Below are 15,099 nucleotides of genomic sequence, written 5' to 3'. Positions count from 1 at the left end.
TATCGTATTGTCTTTCAATAAAGTGCTTAAACTCTTGGCCATTTGCTATTAAGCTTCTGGCGTTCCATTGCAGTATAGACAGTACCATCACAATCCACCACCACATGACTGCTGACTTTCATTTACCTTTGCTGTTAATAATTCATTGATTGTTTCAAAGGACAGATCTTCCATCCCAAGATATTTCCTAGCTGCTCTTATAATTATATAAGTTTTTTGTGTCTTACTTTCTACCATTGCTGTACAATTAATACATTCCACCACAAATGCAACAAATTTTTGTTTGTCAACAATCAGGGTGTTCTCATTATCAATGTGTCTCAGGGGCTGTGGGCCTACCAATGTTTGCGGGGGAGGCTGGGAGGCAGAAATCACTCGGGCAACTGGTTTTGCTTTGTTCACTTTCTTAATAGCGTCAGAATAGGATATTTTATCGTTCACTCTCACATTTTGTACCTGCACAGCTTTTTTATGCTCCTCGCAGCCCTTATATGCAGCGCTATGCTCCCCGCCACAATTACAACACATAACTTTAGTTCCCTCAGCGCATTTCCCATACTCGTGTTCACCCCCACACTTTGCGCACCGGGGTGTAGCCCTACACACAGCGGCAATGTGTCCAAATCTTTGGCATTTATAGCATCTTGTTGGAGGGGGAATATAGAGTCTAACGCCATAACTGACGTATCCAATCTTAATCCTGTCTGGTAATTGCTCTTCATCCATGACCAACATAACAGACAGACTTGCACTCTTGACTCCATTTCTAGTGATTGGTAGGCGCTTCACTTTAACAATTCGTACACCCCTCACGTTAGTTTTAATCTCATCGTCAGACATGTCAGTCGATACACCTGAAATCACCCCCAAGACTTTACCTCTCTCTTCCCACACCTGTGGTTTAATCGCTTTCCCCAAAAACTCTTTGCATTTCATTATACTTTGTTGCTGATCTTTGTCTCGACACACAATCATTAAATTACCGTCCCTCAAAGGCCAAACTGCAAAGACATTTCCGACCAATTTATGAACTTCTTGGCTGGCTTTTATGGGATTGACAGTACACGGGGATTGAAATCGCAGTATTACTTTGATTTGAGGTGGCTTACCTTCCTCCTTGCCGCTTTCGTCTAATTCAGATGATTGTCCCTTCCTTTTCTTATTCTGATTGCTGACCGTCTGCCATCCTTCAGTGCTTCTTTCAGCACCCTGTATCGGCTCATTCGTTTTGTCAGTGCCTTGTTCCATGTCATCTATTTCTTCTCCCTCATCCTCGCCTGGCATCCTGCCTCCTGAGTTTACCTCACTTCCTGTGACTCCCGGATCACACCTCAAACCCAACGCCAATGCAGCTTCTCTCGCTCCACCGACAGCTCAAAGTCCTCCCCAGTCGAGGCGGTGATTCACCCCCCCTCTGAGCTGGCCCTGCCTCGCTTCCAGTCCTCACAGATCTGCAGCCAGACTCTTGGATTTTTTGACAGTGACGTTACATCCTGCCCCTGTAGGGGGAGCCTAAGAGCATAAAAATGAGCTTTTCTTTAACCTTCCTTGAAGTAAAGACAAGTTATTGCTTTTAATATTTATTTTCTGTTTGAAAATGCAAGATAAAATGTCAGTTCATTCTCCATTCCCTACTTGTAGAGTATTTTATAGATATAGAAAATATTTGGATGGATGTTGGACCTTCACTCTTCACATCGAGAAACTCCAAAACTGGAAATATGAACCACTGGAGGGCGCACCTCACCACAGAAACACTAATTGTCAACATCGGTGAAACCACACTTGTATTTGTTGATGGTTTTGACCTGAACTATTTTCAGTTCCAAACCAGCGATATCAATTTTTTTTTTAATAAAATGAAATAAAAGATGTTCCTGTATTTCCAGAAACTAAAGAGACCAATTTTAGCCTATGATTTGTTTTACAATGATCTATATTCTATGATAATACATAGCTCTATTTGTACACATTTCCTCAGATTAGATTTTTGTTTGATTGTTTGTTTAACACCGTATAGCAAAAATAAGTCATAATAGACATGCTCATGTCATAAGAGAAAAACTGATGAAAGCCCACACAACGGGTAGAACTCACTCTAGTTGCACTCGCTAAATGAAGCAGGTTTTACTTTCGTTGATAACCTCAGCAGTCCAGTTTTACCCAGATTTAAGTGACGTCGCCCATCATCATAAATTACCATTGGCTCATACGGAATCTGACGAGGCCATCATCCGCCCGCCCCCCCCATAACCTATTTAATGCCTGACGTTTGTGCGCGGAGCACAGACTGTGTACTTCTCGCACACGGGATACGTAAGTCTTTTCCCCATTTAATTCGTTTGAGACGGACTGCCACAATGAAGATCTTGATGTTGTTGGTTTTCCTGGGAATAAACGGAGCGGCAGCAGGTGAGTTGTGAATTGTATTATATGATCTTATGTAAGCAGTCGAAATACTGATGGATCGTTTGCTCTTCCAGATTATTTCAATTTCCTTTCATCATAATTGATCACTCCCAGGGAACTATTATAGAATCAAGTCATATGTGTTAGTAACAAACAAAACAAGCCTAGACTTGGTTTTCCTTAGTCGAATTACTGTTGACATTTAAAAAAGTATTTTTGATGGATAAGGTAAGTTAGCCAACTTTCTTTTTTGGTGACGGCGCTTGGTTTGTCCAGAATAACTGTTTCATGTTTAGCCGTAACAACGGGCTATAAAAGTACATTATACTCAACGTAAAAATAATAATTAAAAAAACAACCAAAAATAAATACCAGCTAAGTGAAAAAATAAATATTCAAATAAAAGTCCTCGTTTTAACCAAAAATTGTGCTAAAATATATTGTCAACTTGGCCATGTTTAAGACGCATCCAATATTTTTTACGTAGACTTACGTTGACTTATAAAATCCATGGTTGATCAGAATGTGTACAACTGTCTCAAGGTTACATTGTGTTTAGTTGATTACAGTGTGGACGCATGCCTTTAAGTATTTAATTTGACGACATGCCTACACATCCCAGCAAACAAATGAATGTTTGTTAATTTTACAGAAAGGTCCGCTGCGACATGAAGCCAATATTCCCTGATGCACAGAATTGAAAGTTTTCTCGACAAATAAATAAATAAATACACAGTTCTGGTTAATGTTCCTTGAACCTTAAGTTTTGTGGGAACATCGATAAATCATCTTGTTCTTTCGAAAGGGAAGGTTAAATGAATGGGCCTTTTGTTATTATCACATACCTGTGGTGGCAACAGGGCAGTCTAACCAAACTAAATGAGTTTGGCTATGTGTTCCTTTTCCAGGTCTCCCTCCACGATTTTCATCAGCCTTTCTGATAAAATACCTCCCTCAGTTTCCTCTCATCAATTTCAGTATCCACATCATTCTACAACAATATCAAATTGCATCTAGGCATAGTGCCATAAATAATGTAATTAATACGAAAGCACATTATAGGAAATTACTTTCATCAGCTAATTTTAGATTTAGAATAATGTGAAACTTTATACTGAATTTAACACAACTCAGGTGAAAATACATATAGAATATAATGCCAAATCAACTGAACTGTTATAAATAATTTTGTTAAGGTAGTGATAAAGAATGACCTATTTGTTTCATAAACATTACAATTTAACAGTGAATAAAGATATTAATTGGCAAAAAGTATTTTGGAAGATGACACGGAAATAACAACATGACATTAACAGCATGTTGTCAGTATTTTTCCACAAATCCATAAAAGATGTTTTAAGATTAGTTTTTGTCTTTTAAAGGGGTGCACAAACTCCTTCACTTTGCATTGTGGAATTTGAGTGAAATGATTTGCTGCTGTACTGACTTTGTGCTACTCATATGTAATTGCTATACAAATAACTATAATGTTCAAACAAACTGGAATGTAGTCTCAAATCAAACATTTTTTTCTGTGGATGTCTTCTCTGACCTCCAATGGCTTGTCTGTAAATATTAAACTTTTAAAAAAAATGTACCCATATGTAACACAACCGAATTGTATTTTGAGTTTTATTTGTGTATTTAAGAAATAAATCAAACATCTTATTTAAAATCCAGTTTCTGGAAAGAAAAAGACCAAAAAAATGCACGGACCTATTTTCTTAAAAGAGAACTTGTGTTTTGTCTTGCAGTGTCCCACAGTCTGCAGTATTTCTATACAGGATCCAAAGGCATGGAAAGGTTTCCAGAATTTGTTGCGGTTGGGATTGTCAACGGGCAGCAAATAGATTACTACGACAGCTTTTCTGAGAAAAACGTCTTGAAGCAGACCTGGATGGAGGGAGTTCGAGATGAGAAACAGATCACGGATATTAGAAGCGGAATTAAACAAACCTTTAAGGCCAATGTTGGACTGCTAATGCAGCGATTCAATCAAACAGCAGGTAAGATAGCCCAGATGGAGATGACTGACTAATGACCGTGTACTGTGCGAGGGTCCAAGTGTCCACTGAGTATGGGACAACATGTATCTGTCAGTTTAATTATACTTCTGTCATCAGTGTCTATATGCCTGTTGTGCTGATGTGATGTACGACAGTGTCCAGTCCGTGTTGAATAGGTTTCACTTCACCCCCCAATACCTGGTTGTCATCTAGACATACACTATATTGCCAAAAGATGAATAATGCATTTGTGGTTGTATTTGTCCCAGATGAAAAGTCAAAGAAACATGAACTAACAAAACACCCAATGATCTCAAAACCCCATTCCTAAAACAGACAAAGTAAATTTTCTCCTGAATCGTTGGTTTGGTGGAAAATATCAGTTTAGTGTCAGAATCTTCAGAAGATGTTTGTCTTGTTTAAAATGGGTCCAACATTTCTCTCAGAGACTGTGGGGTGAAAGAAATGATCAGAATCTGTGTTCATGCTCACGTCTCCATTAGAATGAACAGACTCAGGACCTGCTGCTGGTCTCCTAAAGGGGCGTGTCAGTCGGGGTAAACCATGTGACACAGACACAGGAAGTGACTCATCATCGGGGCGTCTCCTCTCTGAACATCTCTGACTGTGTTTGGATTGTTCACTTTTCTCTCTCATCCATTTCCCAGTGTTGGTTATATCGAGGACTCATTTTGGAGAATCAGGGAGGAATTCTGACGTGGAGCTAAGCTAACAGCTACTCAGAACACGGCCGCCAGAACAGAGAATTTTATCCAACTTAAACATCTCAAACCTTAAAGGTTTCATAGCAGTTAGAGCAGTTATATAAAATGATTTCACACCGCCTCACTCTTTAATCAGTTATTCACTCTGTCGCTCCTTTTTAACCAAAATAACGTCCACGTTGCTGCACGTCATTGTGTGCACGTGGCTGGAGAAGCTTTCCTGCTGCTGATCAGCTGAGGCTGATACCAAAATACCAACTACAAGACAGTAAGAGTGAGAGAGAAGCCTGTAACAGCACCGACACGGACCATCTTTTAAATGTGAGCAGAAGTAACGCCCAGCAGGAAACTATCCAACAAGTCTGACTCAACTCCTGACAGATTCAGCAAACACACACCTAAAGACAGACCATACCAGCTGGGATCTGTTAGAAAAGTAACATTTCTTTATGTTTCACCCCGTAGCTCACTGACATATTTCACATGTTTCAGGTCCTTTACAGTCTTTATGAACACAAATTAAGCTCCACCAACTACAGGCTGCATTACATTAACTCTACTGTTCGGATCACACTTTGTTCATCGATGATAAACACAGAGTTGGACGACAGTTTGGATCAGTTTGACTTTGTTTAACGGCGGCGTGTCAGTGGAGTAATAAACACACACAGAGCTGAAATTATTAGTCAGCAGTGAACTGATCATAAAACCATAAATATTCCCAATCAGATAATCATTAAACTCTTCCATCAACACGAAACATGAAACATTTCCTGGTTTCTGTTTCTCAGATATGAACATTTCACTGTTTTCTCTGTTTAATGTGATTAAAGTTAAATGAACAACTTGTTGGTTGAAAAGAAGAAAGAATCAGTTTAAAAATTCATCTTCAGGCTTTAATTTATTTAATTTTCTTTAGTTTCTTGAAGTTTTACAGTAAAATACTGTATTTATGAAATAAATTAAATAATCCATAATGTGTAGGAGAACACAGATTAGATTAAATAAACTCTGTCCTGATGCACAGCAGCTGGGTTTCCATTCACTAGAGAAACAAATCTGAAGGAATATTTTTAAAAGAACTGAAAAAATAAATGTGAATCAGAAACACTATTAACTCCACTGTATTAAATCAGAATAACTCTGCGGAGCTGCCGACAGTGAGCTGCCTCAGAATAACTTCACAGTAGAAACCTTGTAGTCGTAGATATTATATCAGTTTAACAGCACACAGCTGATAGAGGAATATTAGAGCCTTGTTAGTTAAACTGGAGATCAGGGCCATAAAGGAGACCCAGGCTGCGTCTGACGGGTCCTCATATAACACGAGTGTTTTAATTAACCTGCCTGACTGGATACAGTGGAAGATGCCTCATACAGGATCGATCTTTATCTCACAGTTAACAGATCAGCCTGTTCATTGTTAAAAACACACAATGATTCAGAAAAGGTTCGTCAGTTATTTCCTCGTTGCTTCACAGAACATTAAAGATCGGTGACTTTGACGATCATCATCAAAGTAGATTAATGAAAATATTGTAACTGGACGAGCAACAACGAGGAGGAAAATCAGTTTGTTCCCTAAACGTGTAACAAAAGTGGTATAAAGTTAATTTAGTCTGAATAAGAAGTAAAGAAATGTGGTGCCACGAACCGTTCAACATCAACTGCAGCTCAAATTTATTTAAGTTTAATTATGATGATTTACAGGTTAAAATGAAAAGAAATCCTAATCTCAGATCACAGCTCCTACGTCCTGTTTGCGAGTTTGTTCTTAAATCAGAGGGACGTTTCAGGGGCGGGGCTTCTCTCTGCTGCTCTCCTATTGGTCAGGTGAGCTGTCAGTCACTTCCTGCAGGCAGCTCTGGGAAGTGACCACAGACCTCTGATGCTGTTAGCATTCAGCCAGCAGCTCTCACCGAAAGATGAGAGTTAAGGTGTTTCCACTTCTGTTTCCATCTCTGATATATGAAACCTCACCGCTGACATTAGAAAACCTTTAAGGAAAATATGTGACTGTTCTCTTAAGTTTCTGACTTTTACTGTGAGCTAACGCTAACTAGCTTGTTAGCTCACTTCCTGCAGGCTCAACCAGCTGAATCTGAAAACACTGTTTAACACTCTGTGTTTTCAGGCTGATTTGGTAAAGATCTCCAACCAAACTGAAACACCCAATCAGAGTAAAAAAATGTCCAAATGTGTTCTTGTTCCTTTTTAGTTGAGAAATATGAAAACTGTAGATGACAGCCGACATTTGTGGAGCAGCTTGACAGACAGTCTGATCTGGTTAAAGCTCAGTTCAGTCCTCTGCTGCTCTCCATCATCACCTACACTGTGTGTTCACGTTCACACTCACTGTTTAACTGCTCTCATTCAGTTATTTTTCTGTCTCTGCTGTCAGACGAGTGAATGAACACAAACGCTGATCTGATCGCGGATCATAAATGTTCAGCGAAGCAGGAAAATCGAACTCCTGTCCTGTTATTCTGTACGTTCATTAAAAACACAGCTTTTCTTCTCAGTCTGTTCTCTGACTCTCAGAATGAGACGAGGACATGATTTAAAGTTTTCAGTGGGACACGTTTTAGTTCATGTTGACAGGTTAGAGTTGGACTGCTGCTGCTGTGGGAGGATGAAGAGATGGAGACACGATCCTCCTCTTAGTTCCTGAAAACAGTAAAAAAAATGAAAAACACGTCATCCAGTAGCTACAAGAAAGTAAAACTACATCAAGTGTGTGTTAACAGTGAAGCTCAGCAGTTAAAACAAACAGTAAATCCCCACTAAAGCAGCAATTTTAGAGTTTTTCCTTAATATTTTCCGGACTGGATGAAATAAATGTGGAAAACACAGTAACAGTGTGTTCAGTCTGCTCAGACAGGGTTCAGTTTCTGTGCTGCAGCTCCTCTTTAAGCCTCTCTGTCAGCACACAGCACAGCTGCTGTTATGAAGCTGCTTTTATGTCCACTTTGTCCTTCATGATCGTAAAACAGTGATTTAAGGAGCGTCTCAGCACCACAGTACAGGAGTCACAGTTTGTCTGGTTAGCGGGGAACGTTCACATTTATGAGCCTCGGTCAGATTTCTGCTCATTCAGTCGTCTGACAGCAGAAACAGGAAAATAATTCAGTGAGAGCAGCTGAACTGTGTGTTCATTAGAATGCACTGATGTTATGGCTGATGATGGAGAGGACTGATGGCGGCTTTAAGCAGCTCAGACCGTCTGTCCAACCTTCAGCAACAGTTTTTATTGTCTGAGCTGAAGAGGAAGAAGAAAATATTTCATCATGTTTTCCTCTGATGAGGCGACTCAGTGTGGCTGAAAGTCTTTACCAACAGCATGAAAACACATCATGTTCAGCAGCGTTTTAGATTCAGCTGCTTTACAGAGAACGGGCAACTACGCCATGAGCGCACTGCATTCTGGGTAGCAGTCGGCAGGTTAGCGAACAGGCGTCTTTGTTCAGCTGCGGGAAGTCTTTACAGTAACTGTGAGCGCACAGAAACATCAGAGAGGAACTAAAGGAGGAGAAACTCACAGATGAAAGATCAAGAGTAAAAATCATGACGGTTAACAGACCAGAGTGCAGATTTAACTCAGTGTCTTCAGCTGATAAGCTAACTGTAGGTAGCCACGTATCAGACGTATGATAAGAAATGTGAAATAATAACTAATGAGAGCCTCACAGGTGTTGGAGGTATTTCATCAGTTTAACTCAGAGGAAGTGGTTATTCTCCATAGTTTTAACTTGATAAAACTTCCCTGTTCCACCTTCTGTTACTACAACACTTCTGATGTCTGTAATACCCACAATGCCTTGTTTTCTTCACTTCTGCTGACATCACAATCCCATAAAACTCAAGGAGCCTTTATACCAACAAGATGGCGTATTTCAAGCTGCACTAAGATTACAAAATAATAATAAGAGTTCTGGTCTCCAAAGTGGGCGTGGCATAAGTGTTTCAGACGCAGCCTGGATGGATAAAATTACATTTGGATGAGTATTGTATGATTTTATCAATAAAAGATAAGTTGCATAAGGAGTACATATCATAATACACTTGTGTGTAGGTTATATTTGGGTCATATATTAAAACTCAGAGGATTTTGTGTTGTCAGATTTCAGCCTCAAACAAAGTAAATTTTCTCCTGATTCGTTGGTCTGGAAAATATCAGTTTAGTGTCAGAATCTTCAGAAGATGTTTGTCTTGTTTAAAATGGGTCCAACGTTTCTTTCAGAAACTGCGGGTGAAAGAAATGATCAGAATCTGTGTTCATGCTCACGTCTCCATTAGAATGAACAGACTCAAGGGCGGTTTATGGTCGGAAACCAGGTCGTCTGCGTGTGTGTCGCAGTTAACGCAGACATGCCCCCCCCCCTACGCAGACACTCTGGTGCACCTCCGCAAAATTGTAACTCACCGCAGACAGCACCGCAGACAGCGCCGCAGATATCGTCGCAGGGAGGAGAGAAAGGAGGCCTCTGATTGGTCAACTCTACATCCGCTCTACACTATGCGTATTTCCGGTTTGCTAACCGGCTAATGGTGACGCTAACTGTGACAATTCTTTCGCCTCTCTGCCAGCTCCAGTAGTAGCAATATTTCTCTATTTCTTGATCGATCAGCTGCATCTCAATCAAAGTGCGCATTCGTCCAGTCGCCATTGTTGTTGAATGACCTCCGTAACCGGAAGAGAAACACGCCACCCACCACACCCACAATCCTAGCTTGTTCGTGATTGTCCCTCTTGCGTTGTGGCGTGGGATTAACATAGCGCAGACCGCGCTTCAAAATTGGGTATAAATCAAAAATAACTGCGTGATGTCTGCGACAAGCTCACTGCGACACACTGCTGCGAGGGTATGCACGGCCCTTCAGGACCTGCTGCTGGTCGCCTAAAGGGGCGTGTCAGTCGGGGTAAACCATGTGACACAGACACAGGAAGGGACTCTTCATCGGGGCGTCTCCTCTCTGAACATCTCTGACTGTGTTTGGATTGTTCACTTTTTACTCTCATCCCTTTATAGTGTTGGTTATATAAAGTACTCATTAGTGGACAGACAGCCGCTGAATCATTTCAGACACCATTTGAATTCAGCGGGACTTCATCATTAAAAACTCAATATTCATAGTTGCTTATTCTATAAATGCCAGCAGGATTTTTACAAACTGATTCTAAAGGTGTTGACTTAAATATTTCCTGACACAAATCTCTGTCCATCTAAAACATTTTTAAAAACAACTAAAAGAACATTGTGGGTTTCCACCTGCACAAATATAGATTGTAACTGAAACTATGTCAATAATCCTCAATATTCCTATTATCAACACATATAAACCCTGAAAAACAAACAAGTTTTACAGACTAAGCGGCCGCATCGTAGGAGTTTGCCTTTTTCATAATTTTTAAAGGTGAGCTACACTATATCGTATTCATCAGAGGTTCACTCCACGTGACTCTTCTGTATTGAGGCACAGCACGTCCATAATGTAACAAAACTGGATAAGATCTGATCAACTTTGCTCTAAGAAACAGATGTAGTGTTTAAGCAGTCACTCTGTTCACTGATATCCTGCAGAAAATCAGTTTTGTTTGTCAAATAATCACTTTGTTGTGTAAAAGTTAAACATTTCCTGGGTCCTGGTTTTTAATTTTTTTTAAATGGTGAGTAATTTGTTTCTTTTAACTTTTTTTCTGATATTTTTAAAACAGTTAATCATTTATTAAATAATTAGAATTAAAAAGATTTATTGTTAACCAGCGAAGCCTTGTGATCAAACATTGGATTGAAACTCTCCATTAGTGACGGCTCCTGGATAAAACTCAGAACAGTCTGTAGTCGGTGATGTTTCACAGGAAGAGGATATTTGTTAAATGATCAGTTCTCTGTAGAGTTTCAGAGGATGGGATGTTATGTTCAGGATCGGGTTTAACTTGCATCTGATTGTCAGGGCACCTCCTCAGTAAGTGAAGCTCAGTCAGACCTTCTTGGTTCAATAAAGAGCAAATAAAATTATGAGTGACCGTGCTGGATCTTACATAGATTTTCTCTACTATCTCTCTCTCTGTCTTTCAGGTATCCACTTATACCAAAGAATGTATGGATGTGAGTGGGACGATGAGACTGGAGAGGTTAAAGGATTTAATCAGTTTGGTTATGATGGTGACGACTTGGTAGTATTTGACCTCAAAACAACCTCATGGGTCGCTCCAAAACAACAAGGTATCATCACCAAACACAATTGGGACAAAGACAAGGCTTATAATGCCCATCAGATCAATTACCTCACCCAGATCTGTCCTGAGTGGCTGAAGAAATATGTGGCCTATGGGGAGAGTTCTCTCCAGCGAACAGGTAAAATCACATCACCTGTTTTAGTGAAATGGATACTGTGATCATCAGCCTCCTCTATATCTTATATTATCTTATATTATATTAAACTTGTTAGTCTGTCTCTTTCCTCCTCAGAGCTCCCCTCAGTGTCTCTCCTCCAGAAGTCTGCCTCCTCTCCAGTCACCTGCCATGCTACAGGTTTCTATCCTAACGGAGCTGATCTGTTCTGGAGGAGAGATGGAGATGAGATTCATGAGGGTGTGGTCAAAGGAGAGGTCCTCCCCAACAGTGATGGAACCTTCCAGATGAGCGCTGACCTGAAACTTTCATCAGACACACCTGAAGAGTGGGGGAGGTACGAATGTGTGTTTCAGCTCTCTGGTGTCAAAGACGACCTCATCACCAAACTGGAGAAAAGAAGACTCAGGGATCACGGTAAGAATGGAATACGATGACACTGAACTCTCATTAAAACATCATTTATCTATGTTCTGCTGGGTTTTTTCTTGTTCAGCACACTTTCTCTGCAGAGCGGCCTGATCATGGCACAGTTTGTTCTCGCTGATCTCTCAGTCTTCAGTGAGTAGTTTCCTCGGTATAAAAGCAGCAGGAAACCTCAGCACCGCTCATCCTTCATGTCCCTCAGAAACTGCACCAATTACTCAACACTCTTAAAGTTTTATTTACCTCTGCATATTTCTTTATTTTAATGTTATTGTATTAATGTTCTTTTAAGTAATAACTTGTTCAAATCCATGTGGCCTACTCTTACTCTCTTCATTAATTCAGATTTTTTGCTATAACTTGTTTTATTTTTGCTATTTTCTAGATTGAGATTAAGTTTCTTTTACCTTGTTCATTTAGGATATTTTATGATTAGCTGCTTTGTTGTTTGTTTGAAATTTAAACTTGTGTCAGGTGAAAGTGAAGTGAACAAAATTTTTATTTGAAATTTATATTTATACCTTTTATACACACATACAGTATTTCCTTGCATCCAGTCCATAATCTAATGAGCCTGTGATTCAACAGAATGAATAATTTTGTTTCAGGTCCAGGTTCAGGTTCAGATTTCCCCGTTGCTGCTGTTGTTGGAGTTCTTGTGGGAATACTTGTCCTGGCAGGTGTTGCTGGTGGAGTCTTCTACTGGAAAAAAGGAAATCATGGTGAGGAAGAAAGATGTTCTTCCATCAGGAAGTCAGTTTTAAATGTATATGACATATCTTCGTGTTGGCTGTTGTTGCCTTTTTAACTGTGTGAAATTAGACTTTTTTATATTGCAGATGGTTAAAAGTTGTTATTTTTAGGCTGATTCTATTGTAATGTCCTTAAATTAATTTCCTCAAATTAATTTTCTCAAATGCATTTTTTCTGTTTCAGGGTTTAAACGAACCAACAGTGAGTATTTTTAATAATATTTTGATAAAATGAGTTTTAAATAACGCATTTTTAAGATCAATCAGAGCAATCTGGCAGCATCATTTATATTAAAACATGAATATCTTTTTCATGTGAAATTGTTTTGCTTTGCAGCTTCTGACACTTCATCCTCTTCTCATGAAGATCCAGACTCCAAGAAAGTGAGTACATCAGTACGTTATACTGTTGTATTGTTTCAGGTGAAATCACATTTAAAATATGTTGCTGTCGTTTGATGTTTGAAATAAAAACTGCGTCGTTTGAGAAATGGTGAGTTCAATATTTCTGTTGACCTTTTCTTCACAGGAGGACAACGAAAAGCAGACGATGATGGGCGCCAACTGTTGAACGTGCCAACGAAAATAAGTCATTCTGTTTCTGAGGTCTCTGCTTCTAATTAAAAAATGAGCAAAAACAAAGTTTTAAGTGGAAATCAAACGGTAAAATGTGCAAAAATTCACTCTTAAAAGACGATTTCTGATAGTTTGTTGCTGATCATCATTTTTACCTTTTTCTTAGATCCACTTTTCATTCTTGTTCATTGATTTGATTTTTTTTTGTTGTTGTTGTTGTTGTGACTTCTGCTAAATGCAGCTCTGTTTGTTAAATGTGTGGAAGTCAGAGCCAGCATGAGTTTTACTCTGTAGGTAAATCTTTCTTGAGTCGATCATAGCTGGAGAATCAGCTGTCAGCAGATGCTTCATGGACACTGTTCACTTCAGCTGGGCCATGTTTGTTGTGTCTTTATTAAAACAGGAGAGATTAAATATAAACACTTCTGTAGATGATTCAACTTTTAATTTGAACAAATCTTTGAAACAATTAAGATCAGGTGAACTTGTAAGATGCCAGTTTGTCTGATTTGTCTCAGATCTTTACTGCTGTTTGTTGGGGTTTAAATATATTTGAAGTTTTTTGCTCTTTTGTTCCCAATTTGAAAATCTCAATCATGTGTTTGTACATACAATTTTGATTTAAACTAAAAGGTATTTTATAATCTTTGGGTTCTTTAGAATAAAGAGGTTGTTTCTTTTCATTTATCTCAAAGCTTCTTTTCAAAGCTCCTGTTGTATCTTCTGTTATTATAGTTTGTGTTTGGGATTAATGACGACATAATACATAGTGAAGCATTCCAGATTTATACTAGAAGATGTATTGAGGGGTTTGAAAATTAATAAAGTTCTTTAAAGGAAAAAAACTGTTGAAGTATCTTCATTTTTTGAGGCCCAAAGATTTTTCATAACAAAAGGATCTTTTTAAGAATCATCTTATCAGAGGTATTTTCCACTTGTCAGGAAGCAGCGAAGCTGTTCATTTATGGGAAGTCATTTTTAAAGCATCTCACCCAATTTCATCCTTTTTTAGAAGAGGTTTTAGGTTAGATATTCTAAATTTCGCTTAATTGTCAGAATCTGAAACTTCTTGAAGCTTCCATTTCACAGGTAGAAATAAAAACATCCATCTCAGCTCCAATCGGACAAATGACCGAGGGCAGAAGGCTTCCCGTTGGAGTTGTTTTAAGTGCTGAAAGGAGAAAAAGATAAAAACCCAAGCCTGCTCTGCGTGGATGATGATCAGACAGGTTTCAACACAGGACGTGTATTTCACATAATTCACTATTTTAGCTCTAATAAAAATCCTGGGGCAAATGTTTCCCCTGACGCTGAAAAGGCCTTTGATAGAACTGATTGGGAATATTTGTTTGAAGTGATGAAAATATTTGGTTTTGGACTAATTTCTTGGGATGGATTAAACTGTTGTATAAATCAAATGGCCTCTTGTCTGCTCCCTTCAGCTTAAGGAGGGAAGCCCATCGTCCCCTCTTCTGTTTGCTCTAACCATCGAAGCTTTAGCTGTGGTTATTGGACATATCCCACATATTCAAGGATTATCAACTGGAACAGATGAACATAGTTTTGTTATATGCAGATGATATCCTGACACTAACAGAACCAGCAGAGTCTTTACCAATGCTGATTGATTGTATGAAAGGCTTTGGATCAATATCTGGATTTAAAGTCTGAAATAATGACGTTTCGCTGGGCCCCAACAGGATTTGTATATCTGGGAGTTAAAATTGCTCCCAAACTTGCTCAGCTTTATGCAGAAGATATTCCTAGTTTAATAAGAAACACTAAAGGAAATTTAACACGATAGAGGAACCTTCCTGTATCATTTTTAGGTAGAATTAACCTCATTAAG

The 15,099-nt window shown here is 39.0% G+C and overlaps 1 protein-coding gene across 1 annotated transcript; it reads left to right on the top strand.

Annotated features, from left to right (window-relative positions):
• The first annotated feature begins 2,266 nt into the window (after positions 1-2,266).
• Positions 2,267-14,082, top strand: LOC142368291 (major histocompatibility complex class I-related protein 1-like). The gene is made up of 8 exons (XM_075450419.1): positions 2,267-2,412; positions 4,164-4,415; positions 11,221-11,499; positions 11,614-11,913; positions 12,531-12,644; positions 12,859-12,876; positions 13,012-13,058; positions 13,204-14,082. The coding sequence occupies exons 1-8, from the start codon at positions 2,361-2,363 to the stop codon at positions 13,243-13,245; spliced, it is 1,104 nt and encodes a 367-aa protein (XP_075306534.1). The 5' UTR covers positions 2,267-2,360; the 3' UTR covers positions 13,246-14,082.
• The last annotated feature ends 1,017 nt before the right edge of the window (positions 14,083-15,099 follow it).

The sequence above is a fragment of the Odontesthes bonariensis genome, chromosome 18 (genome assembly GCF_027942865.1).
Source record: "Odontesthes bonariensis isolate fOdoBon6 chromosome 18, fOdoBon6.hap1, whole genome shotgun sequence".
NCBI lineage: Eukaryota > Metazoa > Chordata > Actinopteri > Atheriniformes > Atherinopsidae > Odontesthes > Odontesthes bonariensis.
Note: the sequence above shows the minus strand (reverse complement) of the source record. Positions and strands in the feature narration are given on the sequence as shown.

Excerpts from the sequence above, each read along its gene's own strand:
- LOC142368291 (XM_075450419.1), top strand. The coding sequence starts at position 2,361 with ATGAAGATCTTGATGTTGTTGGTTTTCCTGGGAATAAACGGAGCGGCA. Across the intron at positions 2,413-4,163 it reads AATAAACGGAGCGGCAGCAG|TGTCCCACAGTCTGCAGTAT; the intron begins GTGAGTTGTGAA and ends TTTGTCTTGCAG. Across the intron at positions 11,914-12,530 it reads AAGAAGACTCAGGGATCACG|GTCCAGGTTCAGGTTCAGAT; the intron begins GTAAGAATGGAA and ends ATTTTGTTTCAG.